General features: G+C 43.3%; 1 protein-coding gene across 3 annotated transcripts in view; it reads right to left on the bottom strand.

Annotated features, from left to right (window-relative positions):
- Positions 1 to 19,494, bottom strand: part of DIXDC1 (DIX domain containing 1) — a 56,041-nt gene that overhangs the window by 34,400 nt on the left and 2,147 nt on the right. The window contains exons 2-3 of one of the 3 annotated variants that reach the window (XM_087875972.1): positions 17,898 to 18,055; positions 952 to 1,081 (exon numbers count right to left, since the gene is read on the bottom strand). In XM_087875972.1, the coding sequence (XP_087732098.1) occupies positions 952 to 1,081; positions 17,898 to 17,957 (190 nt within the window). In that variant the 5' untranslated portion in view covers positions 17,958 to 18,055. Of the gene's footprint in view, positions 1 to 951; positions 1,082 to 11,827; positions 12,264 to 17,897; positions 18,056 to 19,494 lie in introns of those variants that run through there. The other 2 variants (XM_087875973.1, XM_087875975.1) reach the window with 2 other exon arrangements.

Genomic DNA, 19,494 nt, shown 5'->3' with positions numbered 1-19,494 from the left:
TGGCCTAAGGATGCCACTGTGAATATATAAAATATATTTTGTTCTCTTCTTGGAGCATCAAAAAGCTACTACAGGTAATCCTCAACTTACAACAGTCCATTTAGTGACCTTTTGAAGTTACAACGGCCACTGAAAAAAATTGACTTATGACCGTTTTTCACACTTACGACCGTGGCAGCGTTCCCCCCCATCACGTGATCCCAAAATTCAGTCGCCGTGTCCCTGGGATCACGTGATCCCCTTTTGCCACCTCCCGACAAGCAAAGTCAATGGGGAGAACCAGATCCACTTAAACAACCGTACTACTGGCTTAACAACCGCAGCGACTCACTTAACAACCGTGGCAAGAAAGGTTGTAAAATGGGGCAAAACCCGCTTGAGAAATGTCTCACTTAACCACAGAATTTTGGGGGCTCAGCTGTGGCCGTTAAGTCGAGGACTGCCAGTACAGTCTTGAACCTGGTGGCTCAGCAGACTAATAGCATTGTGATTAACACCAGCTGTCTGCAATTACTGTAAGTTCGAATCTCACCAGGCTCAAGGTCGACTCAGCCTTCCATCCTTTCTAAGGTGGGTAAATTGAGGACCCGGTTTGTGGGGGCAATAAGCTGACTTTGTATAAATATACAAAAGGCTATTGCCTTTTGTATGTATAAATATGTATACATACATAAATATGTATGTATAAATATACATGAAGGCTATTGCTTAACGCATTGTAAGCCGCCCTGAGTCTCCGGAGAAGGGCGGCATATAAATCAAATAAAAAAAAAAAAAAACCTTCAACTCCCAGAATTCCCCCATTTAAGTGAAATGTAAGTATGGCAAACAGGCGGGAGGGGAACGGTGATCTCTGGCACCATTTCTCTGCTCCTCCCTCTTAATCCAGGTTAAATCCAGGACGCTGAGCCCCGAAAACCATCTCAACGTCTTTGCAAGGAGGCTACTCACCTACGATCTCAATGAGAGAGGCGAGGACCACGCCATCGCGGAGGTCGCGTCTCAAATCCTGCACCGGTTGAACTTCTGGCTTCTTCTTTAGCTGTGAATTCACCCAGGTGACGTAGGACTGCAGCTGTTGCTGGAAAAAAGAAAGAAAGGAAGGAAGGAAGGAGGCCACCGTTACACTTCACTGAATGTAATGAAAGTATTAGCTTCTCCACCCATCCATCCATCCATCCATCTATCGAAAGCCCTACTAAGCAAGGTATATACAAAAGTATGAAGGCTATTGCTTAACGCATTGTAAGCCGCCCTGAGTCTCTGGAGAAGGGTGGCATATAAATCGAATCAATCAATCAATCAATCAATCAATCAATCAATCAATCACTACAGTAGTGGCCAAAATTGTGGAAAAGTGCATTTCTGAGATTTGATGGCTAATAATACCACTTTTTCTTTTGGAGTTGCAAGATTATCCTATTATATTGATATTATATTGATATTGACTTAGCTGCCAGCTGCCTGCAATTAGTGCAAGTTCAAATCTCACCAGGCTCAAGGTTGATTCAAGCCTTCCATCCTTCTGAGATAGGTAAATTGAGGACCAGGATTGTGTGGGCAATAAGCTGACTTTGTAGAAACATCGCTTATGGTGGGGGGCCAAAAGCCCTAATAAGCAGGTATATACAAAAGAATGAAAGCTATTGCTATAAGTGCATTGTAAGCCACCCTGAGTCTTCAGAGAAGGGCGGCATATGAATTGAACAAACAAACAAACAAACAAACAAACAAACAAACAAATAATTAAATAATTAATATCAGTACCGTCCACCTGTGGCTTTACTCCTGAGTCGCCCCTTTTTTCTTAGCTGTTCCCTTCTCCTGGCAGCTCTGCATATGCGCAGACTGGGAACAGGCTCCAGCTGTTCCTCTACCTCACTGATGTCTGACTCCGAAGGCAGCTGACAACTGTCAGACGGCCCTGGCTCCCTCTCTGCCTCCGACGCAGAGCCCTCATCCGAGCCTTCCCCAGACTCCAGGACTGGCCCATGCTCCTCCCCAACCTCCTCACTGTTTGAATCTGCTGCCAGCTCTGCTGACCGCTGGCGGGCCACAACAGGAACTGCCGTAAGTCAAGGACTGCCTGCACACCCCCAAATCCCTCTTTTTAAAAAGCCACTGCCTTCCTCTTTTAAAGGGGCTGCCCCACTGATCACATCCAGGTCTGGACGTGGACTTTCATGAACAGTTTGAAACTCTTCAGGGAATTTCCCGCAGAACTTTGTGGCTTATTATGCTCGCGGAAAACTCTCTTACGGGATGTTTTATTTTGCCAGACTGAACGGAGATTTTAAAGGAGCCTTGGTAGTACAGTGGTTTAATGCACCCTGTAATTAACACAGCTGCCTGCAATTTCTGCAGGTTCGAATCTCACCAGGCTCAAGGTTGACTCAGCCTTCCATCCTTTCTAAGGTAGGTTAAATGAGGACCCAGTTTGTGGGGGCAATAAGCTGACTTTGTATAAATATACAAAAGGATGAAGGCTATTGCTTAACGCTTTGTAAGCCGCCCTGAGTCTCCGGAGAAGGACGGCATATAAATTAAAGCAAAAAAAAAAAATTCCTCCCAAATGAGGAAAAAAAAAAAAAAAAAACTCAGAGAAAGGAGCTATCTGTCACCCGTGATAGCTGAAGGATTTAACAAGCGGCAGAAATAATAAGGCATTAAAATTTCATGGAAAGGAAGAACAGCAGAGGGACAGTTAAATGCACAGAAAGCAGAAAACTACCCAAAAATAAATAAATAAAAAGATTTCTGAGATGTGAAAAGGAAGAGAATTTAGGGCAAATTGCTTCTTTATTTATAACTTCTCCCGCACGTCTCGAATTGTGTTAATATAGCGGAAAAAGTGCTTCCCTATAACGCTCCCTGGAGCAGAATGGAAGGCTGGCTGGATCTTGATTGAAAATAAACGTATCTTGCATTCTGTAAGCATCGATGCTCTCTTCCCCTCCCAGGTTCTCTCACCACGAGAAGGCGAAGAAAGAAAAGATGCCCACACACGGCTGCGTTTTCCCAAGATCGCTCGGGTTCTCACATTAGCGAAAGAGGAAAATGCCGCAGTTCGGGTTTTCAAAAATCATGGCCATGCCTTCGCAAACTGATGCGCAACTGCGGATTTCACACTTATTTCCACATCGCTTGTTGAATAAAAGTTCCAGTATTGTCTAAAGAGGGGAAGGTCTCAACTCCTATAGCAAGAGGGTCAACGGGCCTTAAATTACGACTTAAGACCACACAGTCCTCATATTCTTCCTCCACTTCTACTTCCTCCTCCTCCTCCTCTCCCATCTAGCACTGATGATGTTACCTAGTTTGGTAGTAAAAGGTCTACAAGAAAACAATCAAGCTCAGAGGGCACCGAGGAACACACAGTCCTCATTTTCTTCCTCCACTTCCACTCCCACTTCCACTTCCTCCTCCTCTTCCTTCCAGCACTGATGATGTTACCTAGTTTGGTAGTGAAAGGTCTACAAGAAAACAATCAAGCTCAGAGGGCACCGAGGAACCCACAGTCCTCATTTTCTTTCTCCACTTCCACTTCCACTTCCACTTCCTCCTCCTCTTCCTTCTAGCACTGATGATGTTACCTAGTTTGGTAGTGAAACTTCTGCAAGAAAACAATCGATCTCAGAGGGCACCAATGATCCCACAAAAACGATATTTAGAATGTATTGGACATGATGTTTGTAAAGAAAAAGATTTAATAATAATAATAATAATAATAATAATAATAATAATAATAATAATAATAATAATAATAATAATAATAATAATAATAATTTTATTTCTATACCGCCCTTCTCCCGAAGGACTCAGGGCGGTGTACAGCCTATTTAAAAACACAGACAAAACAGCAATTAAAATTTAAAATAATTAAATTTATTAAATTAAATTTAAGATAGCATTCTTCTGGAGATGTAGTAAAGATATAGTAGTCTTCATTTTATGACCCGCGGCTTAGTGACTGTTTGAAATTACAACGGACACAATCCCCAATCGGTACTTATGACCCAGTTCTAAAATGCCAACAGCCGGGCGAAATAAATAAATAAATTTATGCAAAATACAATAAGTTAAAAAAAGAAGCTTTACAAATATATTAGAAATAAATATAGGCAGGCTTAAATAATAATCACATTTGCATACGTATATATAGAATTGTCACTGTTAACAGCTGTAATAATATATTATACTTTGGGGAGACGGGATTGTTGAATTTTTTATTTCCTAAAGCAATTTCTGTGCATTTTGTTTCCTTTCTCAAACATACTGCATTTGCACCGCAATTATCTCTGTCTTTTGTTCTTTTTTTTCCCCTGCTACTATTTTAAAAGCAAGCAAAAAAAAAAAAAAATCAATAATAATAAAAAAAAAAACCCTCCCAGCCAATTTCTGCCTTTTGTCTAAAGAGCTTTAATTACCGAGATCGTCCCGTCTGCCGGCAAAAAATCAGGTCAAATTTGCAAGCTTTTCATCTGGAAGGTTTGCCCGCGAATGGAAATCTCTGCTTTGCATTTTTAATGAATTAAGTTTTAAAGTTGCTTGCTTCCTTGACATTTTTAATTACAGATTTCTTTTTGTACGTTAAACCGCGACCAGATGTTCCATTCTGCTTTGGCGCTGCATGGAAATCGGAGGAAACCGATATAAGGGATAAAAGGGGAAGAGGGGCATCCGTAATAAGAGATTATTAATGAAGATAAGGAACATTATACGACCGGAGACCTCGGCAGATGACGAAAAAGCGGAATGACGTCAGCTTATGTCTAGTCTGGATCGGATCGTTTTTCTTTCCCTGGGGAAGGTTTCTCCGTAGAACTTCCATCACTGAAAACTAAAACTTTGCCTCTGTTTCTTCATGATGGAGAACATGAATCTCCCAGATGGCCTTTTTCTGCACACGTGGTTTTTAAGATCTTATTAATACCTTTAGGCCAATATATATGTCAGGCATGAAAAAGATGTTGAGACTCTAGAAAGAGTGCAGAGAAGAGCAACCAAGATGATTAGGGGACTGGAGACTTAAAATTATATGAAGAACGGTTGCAGGAACTGGGCACGGCTGGTCTAGTGAAGAGAAGGACCAGGGGAGACAGGAGAGCAGTCTTCCAGTATTTGAGGGGCTGCCACAGAGAGGAGGGGGTCAAGCTATTTTCCAAGGCCAGACAAGGAATAATGGATGGAAACTGACCAAGGAGAGATTCAACCTGGAAACAAAGAAGAATTTCCTGACAGTGAGAACAATCAACCCATGGAACAGAAGTTGCCTTCAGAAGTTGTGGGAGCTTCATCACTGGAGGCTTTCAAGAAGAGATTGGACTGCCATCTGTCAGAAATGGTGTAGGGTCTCCTGCTTGGGTGGGGGGTTGGACTAGATGACCTGCAAGGACCTTTCCAACTCTGTTAATCTCTCTGTTAACATCTTATGACCAGGTCCACCAGTGAAGGTTCAATTAAATTGATTTATTGCTAAAAGTCTATGCACAGGAATCTTCTGAACTAATGGTCAGTGCCTGGTTAGGATTAGGTAAGAGTCAAGGGCACTCAAGGGGGTGGTGGGATTTAGTTTGCTGGTGGCTACGTAGAGATTCTAGGCTGATTCCTCTTTTCACTCCACCCCCCAGGTTTTGCCACTGCTTCTCCGACAATATTTTAATTTTCCACTGTTAACTGTTTTAGGTGAAACCTACCATCAAGTAGGTCTGTGTGCTATTCCTTTAAGTGTTCTAGCTTTCTTTTTTTCATCTTTGTGGTAGACATCAGCACAAATTCTTTCTATACGCACAAGGCCGATCCTATGTTCCATATGCACACTACTCCAAGCAGGCACAATGTGATGCGGAAACAGCATCTCAAGGAAAAGGGTGCCGTAGAATTCAAGGATGTGTAGCCTTTCTGGGTATCCTGCCAGCCTGTCTTTGCTTGTTGCTTTTCCACCTTGACTTTGGGCATCTTAGTGTCTATAATAGATTCGTTGCCATCCAACCTTGCATGGAAAACGGCAGGTATGACCCGATGGAAGACTCTTTGATGAGTTCTGTTGCCTCTGATGGATTCACCTCCACGGTTATCTCCAGCAATGCAAAGTTGTAGCTGCTTCAGTGCTACTGGCGGCTGCGGCTGTGGTCATGTGATCTTCATTTTCCAATGTTTCGTGACAGTTTCCCAGCCAGTCTCACAATCCCTTGCTCCTTCCCCATCCCTCCTTTCTTACCAGAAGGGAAGAAAAGGGAAGACAGAAAAGGGAACAGGGGAAAGACCGAGAAGGGGAGAGGAGGGGAGGGGAGGGAAGGGAAGAAAAAGAAGGGAAGGGAAGAAGGGGAAGACAGAGAAGGGGAGGAGAGGAGAGGGAAGAAAGAGAAGGGAAGAGAAGGGAAGAAGGGGAAGGGAAGAAGGGGAAGACAAAGAAGGGGAGGGGAGGGAAGAAAGGGAAGAGAAGAGAAGATGGGGAAGGGAAGGGAGGGAAGAAGGGGAAGACAGAGAAGGGGAGGAGAGGAGAGGGAAGAAAGAGAAGGGAAAAGAAGGGAAGAAGGGGAAGGGAAGAAGGGGAAGACAAAGAAGGGGAGGGGAGGGAAGAAAGGGAAGAGAAGAGAAGATGGGGAAGGGAAGGGAGGGAAGAAGGGGAAGACAGAGAAGGGGAGGAGAGGAGAGGGAAGAAAGAGAAGGGAAAAGAAGGGAAGAAGGGGAAGGGAAGAAGGGGAAGACAAAGAAGGGGAGGGGAGGGAAGAAAGGGAAGAGAAGAGAAGATGGGGAAGGGAAGGGAGGGAAGAAGGGGAAGACAGAGAAGGGGAGGGGAGGGGAGAGAAGAAAGGGAAGGGAAGGGAAAGGAATTTTTAATGTTCCCTGCCAGCTTCTCCTAAGGAAAGACAATGGGGAAGCCAGCAGGAAGTCGGAAGTCATTCCTGCCCCCACTGCTTTTGGGCCTGCCTGTGGTCATTCTGTTCCTCTCTACAGATAAGGATATAATCTCGGAAACAATGACCTAATGGGCCACAGGTTGTTTGGTAATGTTTTAAAACTTGGTGATAGGTCTACCTATTCTAAAGAGGAAGAACAAAGAAGAGCCAGAAAGGAAACTCCCTTGACGCATTGATGCTCCGATCCTCGCTCGGGTTCTGATGTTCCTTGTGGCATCGGACGTGGCTGTGGCTGTGGGGAGAGCAACAGGGATCCATCTCGGCTTCTCTCTTCACTCAGCTTCTCCCTGCCCAACCAGACCACCTTGTACGCCGCAGTGCCTAGCAACAAGTTCTGGAAATTTAAAAATAGCTGGCACATTTTCTCTCTGATTTTTTTCGCCCGTTTCCAAGGAGAGGCAATCAGGGGGCAGGATTAAATCAGGTTCAGCTGTCGAATTCAGCAATTAACCCCCTGAAGCCGGTATAGATTGGGAAATGGGAGTTCTGGCGTTCGCTTTAGGAAACCGGGCAGACTCTGAAACGTAAGCGTTGTCAGTCGGATCTTTTCGATACGCATATTTAACTCCACGAAACATTCAGAAATGCTTTGTGTATCTAACCTCTCTATCCATCTGTGCCTGTGTGTGCTGAATTCTGCCTGTGTTTTGCCCCAGCTACGGACCCCAAAGAACGCAGCACACACAAAGTCTGTACAAACCTTAGTTTACTAAAATAAAATCAGTTTTTTTCTTCAAACAAAGGCTGTTAATTAACTTTCTCAACAGCCTACAAGAATCCAAAGTATAAATAATCGTAATCTTACTGTGGTTGGCAGAAAGCCCAGAAGCAATTTGCAGAGAACTAAGATCAAGACGCGAAGGAGAGTGAACGAAGTTGTTCCCTGCAAATTGCTTCAGTCGGCGTTCCTTCTTAAATAGGCTAAGGGAGTGGCCAATTAGCCCCAAGCCTTACTCTCGAGGAGACCTCCTCCTGAGGAGCCACGCCTGCCTTTTGGCAGCTCTGTGCGCCCGTGCATCGAGAAGAGGCTCCTCCTCTTCTTCCTCTTCATTTATGGGAGCTTCTGGAGGTTTGGAAGGCCCTGGCTGAATCCCTGCCTCTGGCACCACATCTTCTCCAGCCTCCTCAATGTCCGACTCAAGTGCCAGCTGCACAGGCTGCTGACGCAGCACCACACCAGCCTCCTCGCTGTCGGAATCAGCTACGAGCTGCACAGGCCGCGTACGGGCCACAACACCCTGTGAAATGTTTATTCGTTGATTTAAAGGTATGGGCTGCCAACTCTAACAGACCAAGATATACGGTAGATACCGCAGCGGTCAACAAATTGTCCAAAGACAGGACAACTTCATTTATTAAAAAGCCTCTCTCCTCCGTGATAAATCTCATCTCATCAATCTCTTTCCATCCATCTAGCTTTAAAAATATGGGAGTGGGGGGGGGAGAGAGGGGGAGCTTTTAAAAGGTTTTGTTATCAACCAATTCATTCTCAGCCTTCAAAACTATTTTCCCATTCCAAATATTGGAAATTATTAAAAAGGGTCTTTTTCCCCACCCCAGAAATCTCCACCGATTCTAAAACTTCAAAAAAAATAAATAAAACAAAAATAAAACAAAAAGGCCATTTAAGTGCCTCTTCCATCCCATGTTTGTCATCCGGTACTTCTTTTTTCCCTCCAAGGAAAATAAATAGTTTCTTTCTCCTTTTATGACTGTCCAAGTCACAAGATCATGATAAACTCAAATCAGCAGCTCCATAATTCAGGCTTCAACTTCTAGGCTGCCCAAATTGGAAACTTCCATAGGAATATATGTGTGTGTGTATGTATATATATGTGTGTGTATAAATGTGTGTGTATGCGCATATATATATGTATGTATGTATCAAATTTATTATTTCGCTGATAAAGAAATAAAGGGAGACTAGTATAGATCTATTTCAAGCTATTTAGCTCTCATCAGCTAGCCATACCCTTACTTGGATTCGAACTTGGCCTTCCTGCATGTTAGACAGTTGTATCCTCTGATGAAGGGAGGAGAACTTGTGGCTCAGAGGTTAATACAACTGCCTAACGTGCAGGAAGCCCAAGTTTGAATCCGAGTAAGGGTATGGCTAGCTGATGAGAGCTAAATAGCTTGAAATAGATCTATACTAGTCTCCCTTTATTTCTTTATCAGCGAAATATAAATTTGGTATAAAATGAGGTTTATCGTGAATGCGACGGCTTGAGGGCTCCGGATTGGAGCTGAAAGGCGAAAGGGATGCAGTATGCTCCCTCTCACATGCTGGGGTAGACCACACTTAATATGTGTTAATATGTGTGTACCCTGTTTCCCCCAAAATAAGACATCCCCTAACAATAAGCCCAATCGGACTTTTGAGCACTTTTGAGCGCATGGCAATAAGGCCAAGCGCTTATTTCAGGGTTCAAAAAAATATAAGACAGGGTCTTATTTTTGGGGAAACACAGTATAAGGGAGATGCGGTGGCTCAGTGGCTAAGACGCTGAGCTTGTCGATCGAAAGGTCGGCAGTTCAGCGGTTCGAATCCCTAGTGCCGCATAATGGGGTGAGCTCCCGTGACTTGTCCCAGCTTCTGCCAACCTAGGAGTTCGAAAGCACGTAAAAAATGCAAGTAGTATATTACTATAGTATATAGTATATAGTATATAGTATATAGTGTATAATTATTATACATAATAATAGTAATAATTGGTTCTACCATGTTTATATCTCTTCCCTCAAGCAGGATCTCCCAACCTTAGCAAAACTTTAAGACTTGTGGACTTCAACTCCCAGAACTCCCTAGCCGGCAAGGAATTCTGGGAGTTGAAGTCCACACATCTTAAAGCAGCTACGTATTGGCTGGGGACTTCTGGGAGTTGAAGTCCACAAGCCTTACAGTTGCCAAGGTTGGACACCCTTCTTCTAAAAGTTGGGCATGATCTAATATGGAGTTGCCCTCCTCATCCCGAAAACGCATTCTGGGGGTGCAAAACGAACCCCCCTTCTAACAAGAAAAGGGGGGCCCCTATTCCCTTTGGCTCGGTGACTCCCTGGGGTTGAACGAAGGTGGTCTGGGAGCCCACAGCCCACCAAAAAGAAGGCCGGAAGAAGCAGAAACAAAGGAAATTTCTCCACCAGCCTTCCCAAGTCCAGACGCAGATGGACTGCCAAATTCCCCACAGGGCCTAAATGCATTTTGGCTGGGATGAATGAAAACAAGACGAGGGGATTATTGGAGGAGCAGCCATATGTTCCTTGCCGTACAACGCTGTTTAAAAGCACTTTTCCCCCCACATCACCGTGATTAATGGTGCGCCTTCTTACCAAGTCATACATTTCTAGGAGCAAAACTAAATGGGTTGGAATACAACGGCATTATTGCTTAAAATGCAAAACAAACTCCCACGAATGTCCAGCAGTTTGAAGAGAAGATGGGAAGATATAAATGCCACACCCAAGGAGGTTCATGCTGTACCCAAGGAAAAGTCCACATGGGGCCATTGGAAGCTTTGAAGCTTTGAGCTGATTTTTAAGGAACTAGCAGGAAGTCAGAGAACTGAAGTCATGGGAGCCTCAGTTCTCCACAGGAAACATGCTTTGAAAGCTGGAATAAGAACATCTTTATCCTATTTCCTACCCATATTTGAAGCTCTTAGAACAGAAAAGAAAGAGAAATTATTTTCAGAACAAGCCAGACTAATGGTAGTATCTGCTGTGAAGGGAAGGATTTATTTATTTATTTATTTATTTATTATATTTCTATACTGCCTTTCTCCCGTAGGACTCAAGGCGGTGTACAGTCAAGAAAAATATAGACACACAAACATCATAAAATTGCTAATTAAAATTATTACTTAGTTTGGTCAATTAAATAAAACCCAGAATTAGATAACATTTAAAAAATCATTCACATGTTCGTATGTTTAGCCCTGCCTGTTGGAACATCAGGATGAACATCTGGTGTCCAAAATACAGGACTGGCATACGTGGGTTGGAACTTGGGTTGGAAAAAAAAACCCATTGAAATCTGAAAACAGATTTATAGAGATCCATCAGCTGCTCTTAGTATGAGTGAAAACAAAGACAATTGAAAGTTGGATCTCCTGGAGTTTCAACCTACATCATGAAGCAGAGTTCCTGGACTTCTATCTTGCTGGGCACTCCAAATTTTTCTGTATTTCTGGGAATTGCACATTCCTGACATCAAACTATGATCCTTTGGTATGGACAGACCACGCAATTCCGTCTCAAAATATCTAGGAACTGGATGGGAATTCCCTTCAGACAATCAGGCATGCAAACGTAACATGGTTTTTCCCAACCCCTTTCGAAATTTGCTTTGGCCACCAACAAATAAGACAACCACATCTTCATGAGACCAAGTAGGCTCGGGTTACTGACACAAACCTATTTTTTTCTAAGAACGTTGCTAAGAAATCGAAGCATCATCAACCCGAATCCAAATGCCGAGGAGAACCTGCCCATTCTCTTATCACACCAGTTTTCTGCTTTCATTTGAAACTCCAAACATTAGGACTAAACCTCACCGCAAAGTTTACCGTTCCCATCTCCCGTACTCAGCAAACTGGGAATTATTTAAGCCAGTTTTTCTCAATCTCAAGCCACTCTCAGATGTGTGGACTTCAACCCCCAGAACTCCCCAGCCAACAAAGAATGCTGGGAGTTGAAGTCCACATCTCTTAAAGTCAGTAAAGTTTGAGAAACGTTGATTTTTAAATCTCACCAAAACGAATGGTTCTTTGCAAAGCACCGACCAAACTGCCCAGCATTTCCACTCCAGTCCTCTCCCTCCAACTTCTCCCGCACCCCACATCTCCCCCCACGCAGCCCCAGAGGAACTGAGCACCGCCTGGAGACGAAGCCGACGCATCCTTTACCTCCAAGAAGCTCTCTTGCACGACATCCCACGTTTTTTCCCGGGCCTGGCAGGCAAGCATTTTTCACAACGCCTTCCCACCCCAAGCACGGAGTTCTTGGCTCACGCTGAGTAACTCCTCCTGCCTTGGAGAAGACCCCAATTTTCCTCCTTCCACGGGAAGCGAAGATGCACAGCTGATGGCCAACCTCTCCCAGGGTCCCTTAGGGGAAGCCCCTTACTGCAAAGGGGATCCTGGACCCCAGGTCAAGGCTCACACTGGGCATGCTCCAAGGAGAGCAGCCGCTTGGGAGATGCCTTCCCGATCTGTTCCCGCAGAACAGCTCCTTCTGCAAGTCCCAGGAACAAGGCAGGAAAAACATCTGCAACATATTTCCAGAATATGCCGGCCTCTCTCTCTCTCTCTCCACGCAAAGAGGCTGAGAGCACTTAAAGGAAGGAGGGGAGGGCGAGGAGGGGGGAGGTCCAAAGTGGCCTGGCTAAAAAAAGGGAAATGCATTAAAAAAAATATACACAGGCACACACACATAAGAATTAAAAGGAGCCCAAAGGTTAACAGGGATTTCCAACTTTTGAAAAAGCTGAAAGTTAGTCCAAGCAGAGCACACACTTCATTTATAAACACAAACTTCGCAATGCCTTGCAGGTAGATCCTGTTTAGCAAAGTTAATAGATCCCACAAAACCGCCACGTCGTTTGAATTTACACGATTCCATTCCTTAGGGGAAATAGGGTTCCAGCTTAATGGAAATCAAGCAGTTAAAAATTGTGCGTGCATTTTGTTTTTTAATATGGACATGACTGAAATACTACAGGAAAGTGTAAAAAAAAGAAAAAGTACCGGTAATTTAAAATGACAGTTCACAAAGTCACAGAGTAGTTACAGAAAGCTAAATGAAGTTTGGTTCTCCCAGCAATCTTGCGGATGTGAGTTGTGTTGCCTTCTTAACTCTTTTTTTTTTTTTTTTATTTGATTTATATGCCGCCCTTCTCCGGAGACTCAGGGCGGCTTACAATGCGTTAAGCAATAGCCTTCATACTTTTGTATATTTTATACAAAGTCAGCTTATTGCCCCCACAAACTGGGTCCTCAATTTACCTACCTTAGAAAGGATGGAAGGCTGAGTCAACCTTGAGCCTTGGTGAGATTCGAACTTACTTTTAATTGCAGACAGCTGGTGTTAAATTACAATGCCTTGTCTGCAGAGCTATCCAGGCTCCTTCTCTTCTCCTTCTTCTTCTTCTTCCTCCTCCTCTTCCTCTTAAGTTTAAGTTTATTTTATTTGTCAAGATATATAAGATAACAGGTGAAAGATAAACATAATTGGAATATATGAAACGAGTAAGTAAAAAGGAATATTAGGACAGAGATGGTAGGCACGCTGGTGCGCTTATAGACCTCTTAAATATGGGGTGAGGTCAACAGTAGACAGTTTAAGGTTAAAGTTTTTGGGGTTTGGGAAAGAAACTACAGTGTCAGGTAGTAACTCTTTTCTGCATATTTCTAGACTTTTAAAAAGCAGAGCTGAACAGAAGGTCAGAGTGGAGATTATGCAGTGCCAATGAATGTGACATCACGTAGAAAAGAATTGATTGATTTATCTGCACAAAAATTATGGCAATAAGCCAAATTGGCAAGACCCAGGAAGTGGATGGTTAATGCGAGATGTAATTAATATCTCAGCCACGTTTGGAGAAATGAGTAACAGGACAAATAGGCTGGAAAAACAGCTTCTATCCCAGGGCAGTAACTCTACTGAACTCTACCGTATAGTGCAATATTAATGCAATATCGGGTTTTCGGTTCAATTGTATAGAATTTAAAGGATGTGTGTTTGTGTTTTATTTTTATACCACGTTTCCCCGAAAATAAGACCCTAAACTAAACTAAACTAAACTAAACTAAACTAAACTAAACTAAACTAAACTAAACTAAACTAAACTAAACTAAACTAAACTAAACTTAACTAAACTAAACTAAAAATGGGATAATGCAAAGAAACTTTTGTTCTGCACAGAAAATGACTTTAGTTCTCTCTTCTTTTTTGGAAGAGAATTTTTTTCTCTTTTTTTTAGAATACAGAACAATAGACTTGGAAGGGTCCCTGAAGGTCTTCTAGTCCAACCCCCTTCCTCAAGCCTATGCCCTATTTCAGACAAGTGGCTGTCCAATCTCTTCTTAGAAGCATCCCATTTTTTTTTTAACAGAACCATTTTTTAAAAACAATTTAATGGGGGTTGGGGTCTCTCAGCACTGAGAAAACAGATGGGGAATTAATCAGGGTCAGCCTCGGGAATAATCCTGTCTGCAGAGCTGATTATATACATTTATTTATTTATTTTTTCAACCAACCAACCCAAGGAAGCATTTTTTCTGTTTTCCTGTCTGAGTTACTCAGGGCGGCTTCAAAGAAAGACTCAGTGAAGTCAACAGACGATTGTTCTCCAATGGTTGCAAACATAGATTCAGATTAACAGAGTTGGAAGGGACCGTGGAGGTCATCTAGTCCAACCCCCCGCTCACACAGGAGGCCCGCGCTAGGGATTCGAACCACCAAACTGCCAACTTTTCTGATCGACAAGCTCCGTGTCTTAGCCACTGAGCCATAGTCAGGCCATAGTCTTCCTTACTTGCTTTCTGAGGGAAGAAACTGCACAGAAGTGAGATAAAAGCTAATAAAAGAGCAGATTTTGCAGGATGGGGTTAACGAAAAAAATCCAAAAAAATCAGGGTTTGGAATTGTGCGGTGCCTTTTCAGACACAGGATGTGCAACGCATGTCGAAAAAGTTCGGGGGTTCAGTTGCACTGTTGTGGCCGCCATCTTGATACTTTAACACACAGATACCCTCTAGTCCCGTGATGGCGAATCTATGGCACATGTGCCACAGGTGGCATGTGTAGCCATATCAGTGGGCACGCGAGCTCAGCTCCGGCATACATGCGCGCGCTGGCCAGCTGATTTTCGGGCCTTCTGGGCCCACCAGAAGTAGGAAAACAGGCTGTTTCCTGCCTCCAGAGGACCTTGGGGGGTGGTGGGGAAGGCCCATTTTTCTCTCTCCCCAGCCTCCAGAGCCTTTCTAGGAGTCTGGGGAGGGCAAAAACGGCCTTCCTCACCCCTCTCCGGAGGCCTTCTGGAAGCCAGAAAGGGCCCATTTGGCAACTTCTTGGAACCAACTTGGAAGTTGGCAAACGGGCCATTTTCAGCTTCCAGAGGGGAGGCTGTTTTCACCCTCCCCAGATTCCTAGAAAGGCTCTGGAGGCTGAGGAGAGCAAAAAACAGGCCTACCGTGCCATCGCGTGCCAGGAGTGGGGGGAGCGGGCGGGAGTGCATGCGCGGGGACGGGACTTTTTTGCCCGTTTTATGACCATGCAATGAAACAGGTAGATCTTAATTCTTTACCTGTCCATACAGGTGTTTCTGTGTGCAATCTGGACTTCCTAAAATGTTATAAAATAAACGTGTCAGATCTCCACTTCTTAACTTCTGAGGTCTCAATGCACCAGTGTTAAATGAACATTTACACACAACTTTTTTACTATTTCTAAAGTTGTGATGCTCGGATGTGGCCACCGTCCTATATCGTATTACAAAAAGGATGTTGATTATCGTCTAGTCCAGGGGTCTACCACTTTAAACACTCAAAGAGCCATTTGGACCCGTTTCCCACAGAAAAGAAAACACCGGGAGCCACAAAACCCTTCCCGTGCCTGACTATTTCTTGAGCGGCCACAAAACTAGCATATGTAGTTGAATTAAAGATTCTGTTTTCTTCTGAAACTTTTCTTTTCTTGGATTTATCCATGGTTGGCCTACTGGGGATTGAAAAGCTCAATAAATCGCGTGCCGGCAGGTGTCGCACATTGGCGGTTGTGATGCATATTTTGAGTGACAGGGAGGCGCAGCAGAGGGGTGAAAGAGCCACATGCGGCTCCAGAGCCGCAGGTTGCTGACCCCTAATCTAGTCAAAATGCCCGCAAAACCCTAATACTAAAACATTAACGACTGCAGCATGTCAAAAGACCCCTCCTCATATAATCTCAGGGGAAAAGGGAGCCATAGCTAATTAAACCAAATTGGACTTATTAGTGGAAGATAGAGGGGGAATTTTCAGTGCAAACCTTGGACAGCTGTCTCTCGTTCTTAGCACTTAGCTTTTAAAAGGGGCTATTCCCCCCCCCCCCCATAAATTCTGAAATCCTTCAAAATTTCCGCTGAGATGCTTGCTGCCAGGATGAACTCTCTTCAAAGCCGTATAAATATTGAAAGAGACGCAACAGGGCAGGCTAAGCAATATTGATGGGTGGACTGTGGTTTTGAGGTTTTTACAATTAGGCTCCAAAGAAGCAGTCTTTTGAGTTACGACCGTAATTGAGCACCAAAATTTAGGAGTTGTGACGGTCGTACAGCAGGCGACCACACAGCCAGACCCAAATTTTTTGCAGCAATTGTTAAGCAAACACCACCGTCGTTAAAGTAAACCCGTTATCGGCCATGGGGGAGATTTTGCAAAGCAAAATCATCATGAAATCAGAATTGTGGAGTTGTGCAAACAGCCATAAATTGGACTGATTGCTGAACATCCAAACTGCAGTCACACGAACACGGGGAAAACCCAGATATTAATTTTGAGTTTAAGTAGCTTTAGGAGAGCCCGTCTTAACTTCGAACTATTGCTAAGCAACCGTTCGAAAGTCAAGGACCTCCTGTGTCATTCCAGAACCACAGTACATAAAACTTACTGCTGATTTTAGACATAAAATTTGAGAAATACCCCTCAAAAATAACATTCCTCTCTTCCCTCTTTGATCTTTCCCCGAAAACCAGCCTTATAAAAATCGATATTCCCGTTTTCCCCAAAGGATTTGATTCCTTCAAACGGGTTTTTCCTCTGCCAGGCTGAGATTTCAAAGCGCTTAAGAGGAAATCTTGGATCGAGACCCGAAATCTGAAACTGGCTTTAAGAAGCGGGAAGCTGAGAAATTGATCTCCGGATTTGCTGAGCACAATATCACTAGACTCTGTTTTTGGTTTTTTTGCAAACGAAAATAGACCTTTTTCCGGAGAGTTGGTCCTGCCCCTGGGTTGCAAGGGGGACAATACTGCCTTTCATTCATCTCCAGAAATCATAATAAATGAGGTCATTGGAGCAAAGCTGCTCAGGCCAGCTTAGGAAAGAGATCGGCTGCCAACAGGGACAGGCAGGGTGAGAAAAGAAATGAAAATATGACACCCCAGTCCTAGCACGAGGCACTCCCCCCAAAAAAACCTTCAACTTACGTTCATAATTAGGAAACAGAATTCCCACTGCTAAGCAAGGCCGTCGGTAAGGGAGTTGCACCATTTTTTGATTCCAAATAATATTTAAACCATTCCAAAAATAAACTTCAATTGTTCAGCTTAAAGTACTTCTGTAAAGGTTACAGCCACAGAGATACCTGTTCATGCAGCCTCAAATCAGCAAAAATTAAGGAAAAACAGGCAGCGATTTTACTGTAGCAGGGAGTTGCTTAGCAACCTAAAATGTACATTTACACCTGGTTGACAATGACTTCTGCTGGTCAATTCTAATAAAATAAATCCTTCTGCCCCCAAATATCTTCTTTTCCCTGTCCAGACACGGTATGTGCCATGTCTGATATATTGCGATATCACTCCTAATTTTTTTTATCTGCACATTTTAAAAACTAACATACATCCTCCGATTGTAAGCATTTCTGAGCTGCCTTGTGAGACCAAACCGTATTTTGCTCCTAACCAATACGGGGCAAGGTTATTTATGGATGCACATCTCATGGGTTGCCCTCATTATGAAGATAGACTACTTGACACATGGGAGGCTCTTTTGGGCATCTCCAGGCATCAAGGACCCCAATCGGTGGGAATCAAAAGACCCCAGTGAGCCCTAGCTGTAATCTTATCTTTATTTTTGTCGATTTTATCATAATTTCTGTTTTTGGATGGTTGCAAGCTACCCACAGTCGTTGAGATTTGGGCAAGGTCCAGGTTTAATCAATTATTATTAGCGTTAACCTTCAAATCCTTCATTTATGAATTGTTGGGAGACTTACTGAAGTTTCTTTGGGCTGTGACAAATAACTAGCTCTTCCTTCCTCAGCTGGGGTCTCCATGCTGGCGCTTAGAAACCAGGATGAGCAGAGAGGGAGAGATCTTCTAGCAAGCCAAGGTCCATTTTCCGTCTTAAAAGACTTCAAGCTGTCTGTGCCACCTGCGAGAAAATAAAAACCAGGTGTGTGAAGAGCAGATGTTGAGGGAGCACCACAATCGTCTCTGCTGGCAGAACAGGTCTGTGCTGGTAGAACAGGGTTGCCCAACTTGGCAATTTAAAAATGTATGGACTTCAACTCCCAGAAATCCCCAGGCACTCCATGTGGGACTCCAACTCCCAGAATTCCTGGTCCACCCATGCTGGCCTTAGACTTCTGGGAGTTGAAGTCCACATGTCTTAAAGTTGCCAAGTTGGGAAACCCTTTTAGTAGAACATCAGGAACAGTATAATGTATAATTATACATAGGCTGCTTTGAGAAGGTGATGTTACCAGACTCCTTCAGGGACGCAAGCAGTCCTGGACTTACAAATCATCCGTTTAGCGACTGTTTGAAGTCACAATGGCATTGAAAAACATGATTTATGCCCAGTCCTCACACTTACAATCATGGCTGCCTCCCCATAGTCATGTGATCAAAATTTGGGCACTTGGCAACCACTGTGTATTTACGACAAGTGCAGCATCCCGTGGTCACATAATTATATACCCAGACATACATAGAGTCATATATATATATATAAATATCTGTATCTATATATGAGATATAGATAGATATAGATACAGACTTTTCAATTTCAATTTAATTTCAATTTTAATTTCAATAAGAATAGAGCTGGAAGGGAGCTTGGAGATCTTCTAGTCCAACCCTCTGCTCAAGCAGGAAACCCTATACCGGATAGATAGGTAGATAGATAGACAGATAAATAGATAGATAGATATGGATGGATGGATGGATGGATGGATGGATGGATGGATGGATGGATGGATAGACAGACAGACAGACAGACAGACAGACAGACAGACAGACAGACTGATTGATTAGGTAGGTAGGTAGGTAGGTAGATGATAGATAGATAGATAGATAGATAGATAGATAGATAGATAGATAGATAGATAGATTGGAAGAAATATATACTATAGATATATACTGTAGATATATAATTGTAAGCCACTCTGAGTTACTCTATGATAAGATGGGCAGCCAATATATTTTAATAATAATAAATAAATTACCATTTGCGATCTCCCTAGCTGGCTTCCTAACAACCAAAGTCAATGGGAGAAGTTGAATCCACTTAACATGACTCACTCAACAACTTTAGTGATTCATTTAATAACCATGTGGTTCATTTAACAGCTGCAGTGATTCGCTTTGACAACCGTGGCAAAAATGCTGGTAAAATCAATGCCACTCACTTAACCCCTGCCTCGTTTATCAAAGGAGATTCCTACCTCAATTCTGGTCCTAAACTGAGGACTATCTCTTATATTTACAGCCAGACTGTACACTGACAAAAAATTCATTGTTCCTTGGAGAGTAGGAAAGGCTCCTGAAAAATTTCTCCCCAATGTCAAAACCTACCTAGCAATGCTGATT

Source organism: Pantherophis guttatus, chromosome 9 (assembly GCF_059756535.1).
Source record: "Pantherophis guttatus breed Tessera chromosome 9, ASM5975653v1, whole genome shotgun sequence".
In the NCBI taxonomy this organism is placed as follows: Eukaryota; Metazoa; Chordata; class Lepidosauria; order Squamata; family Colubridae; genus Pantherophis; species Pantherophis guttatus.
The sequence above is the reverse complement of the archived record's forward strand: the minus strand, read 5'-3'. Positions and strand labels throughout refer to the sequence as shown.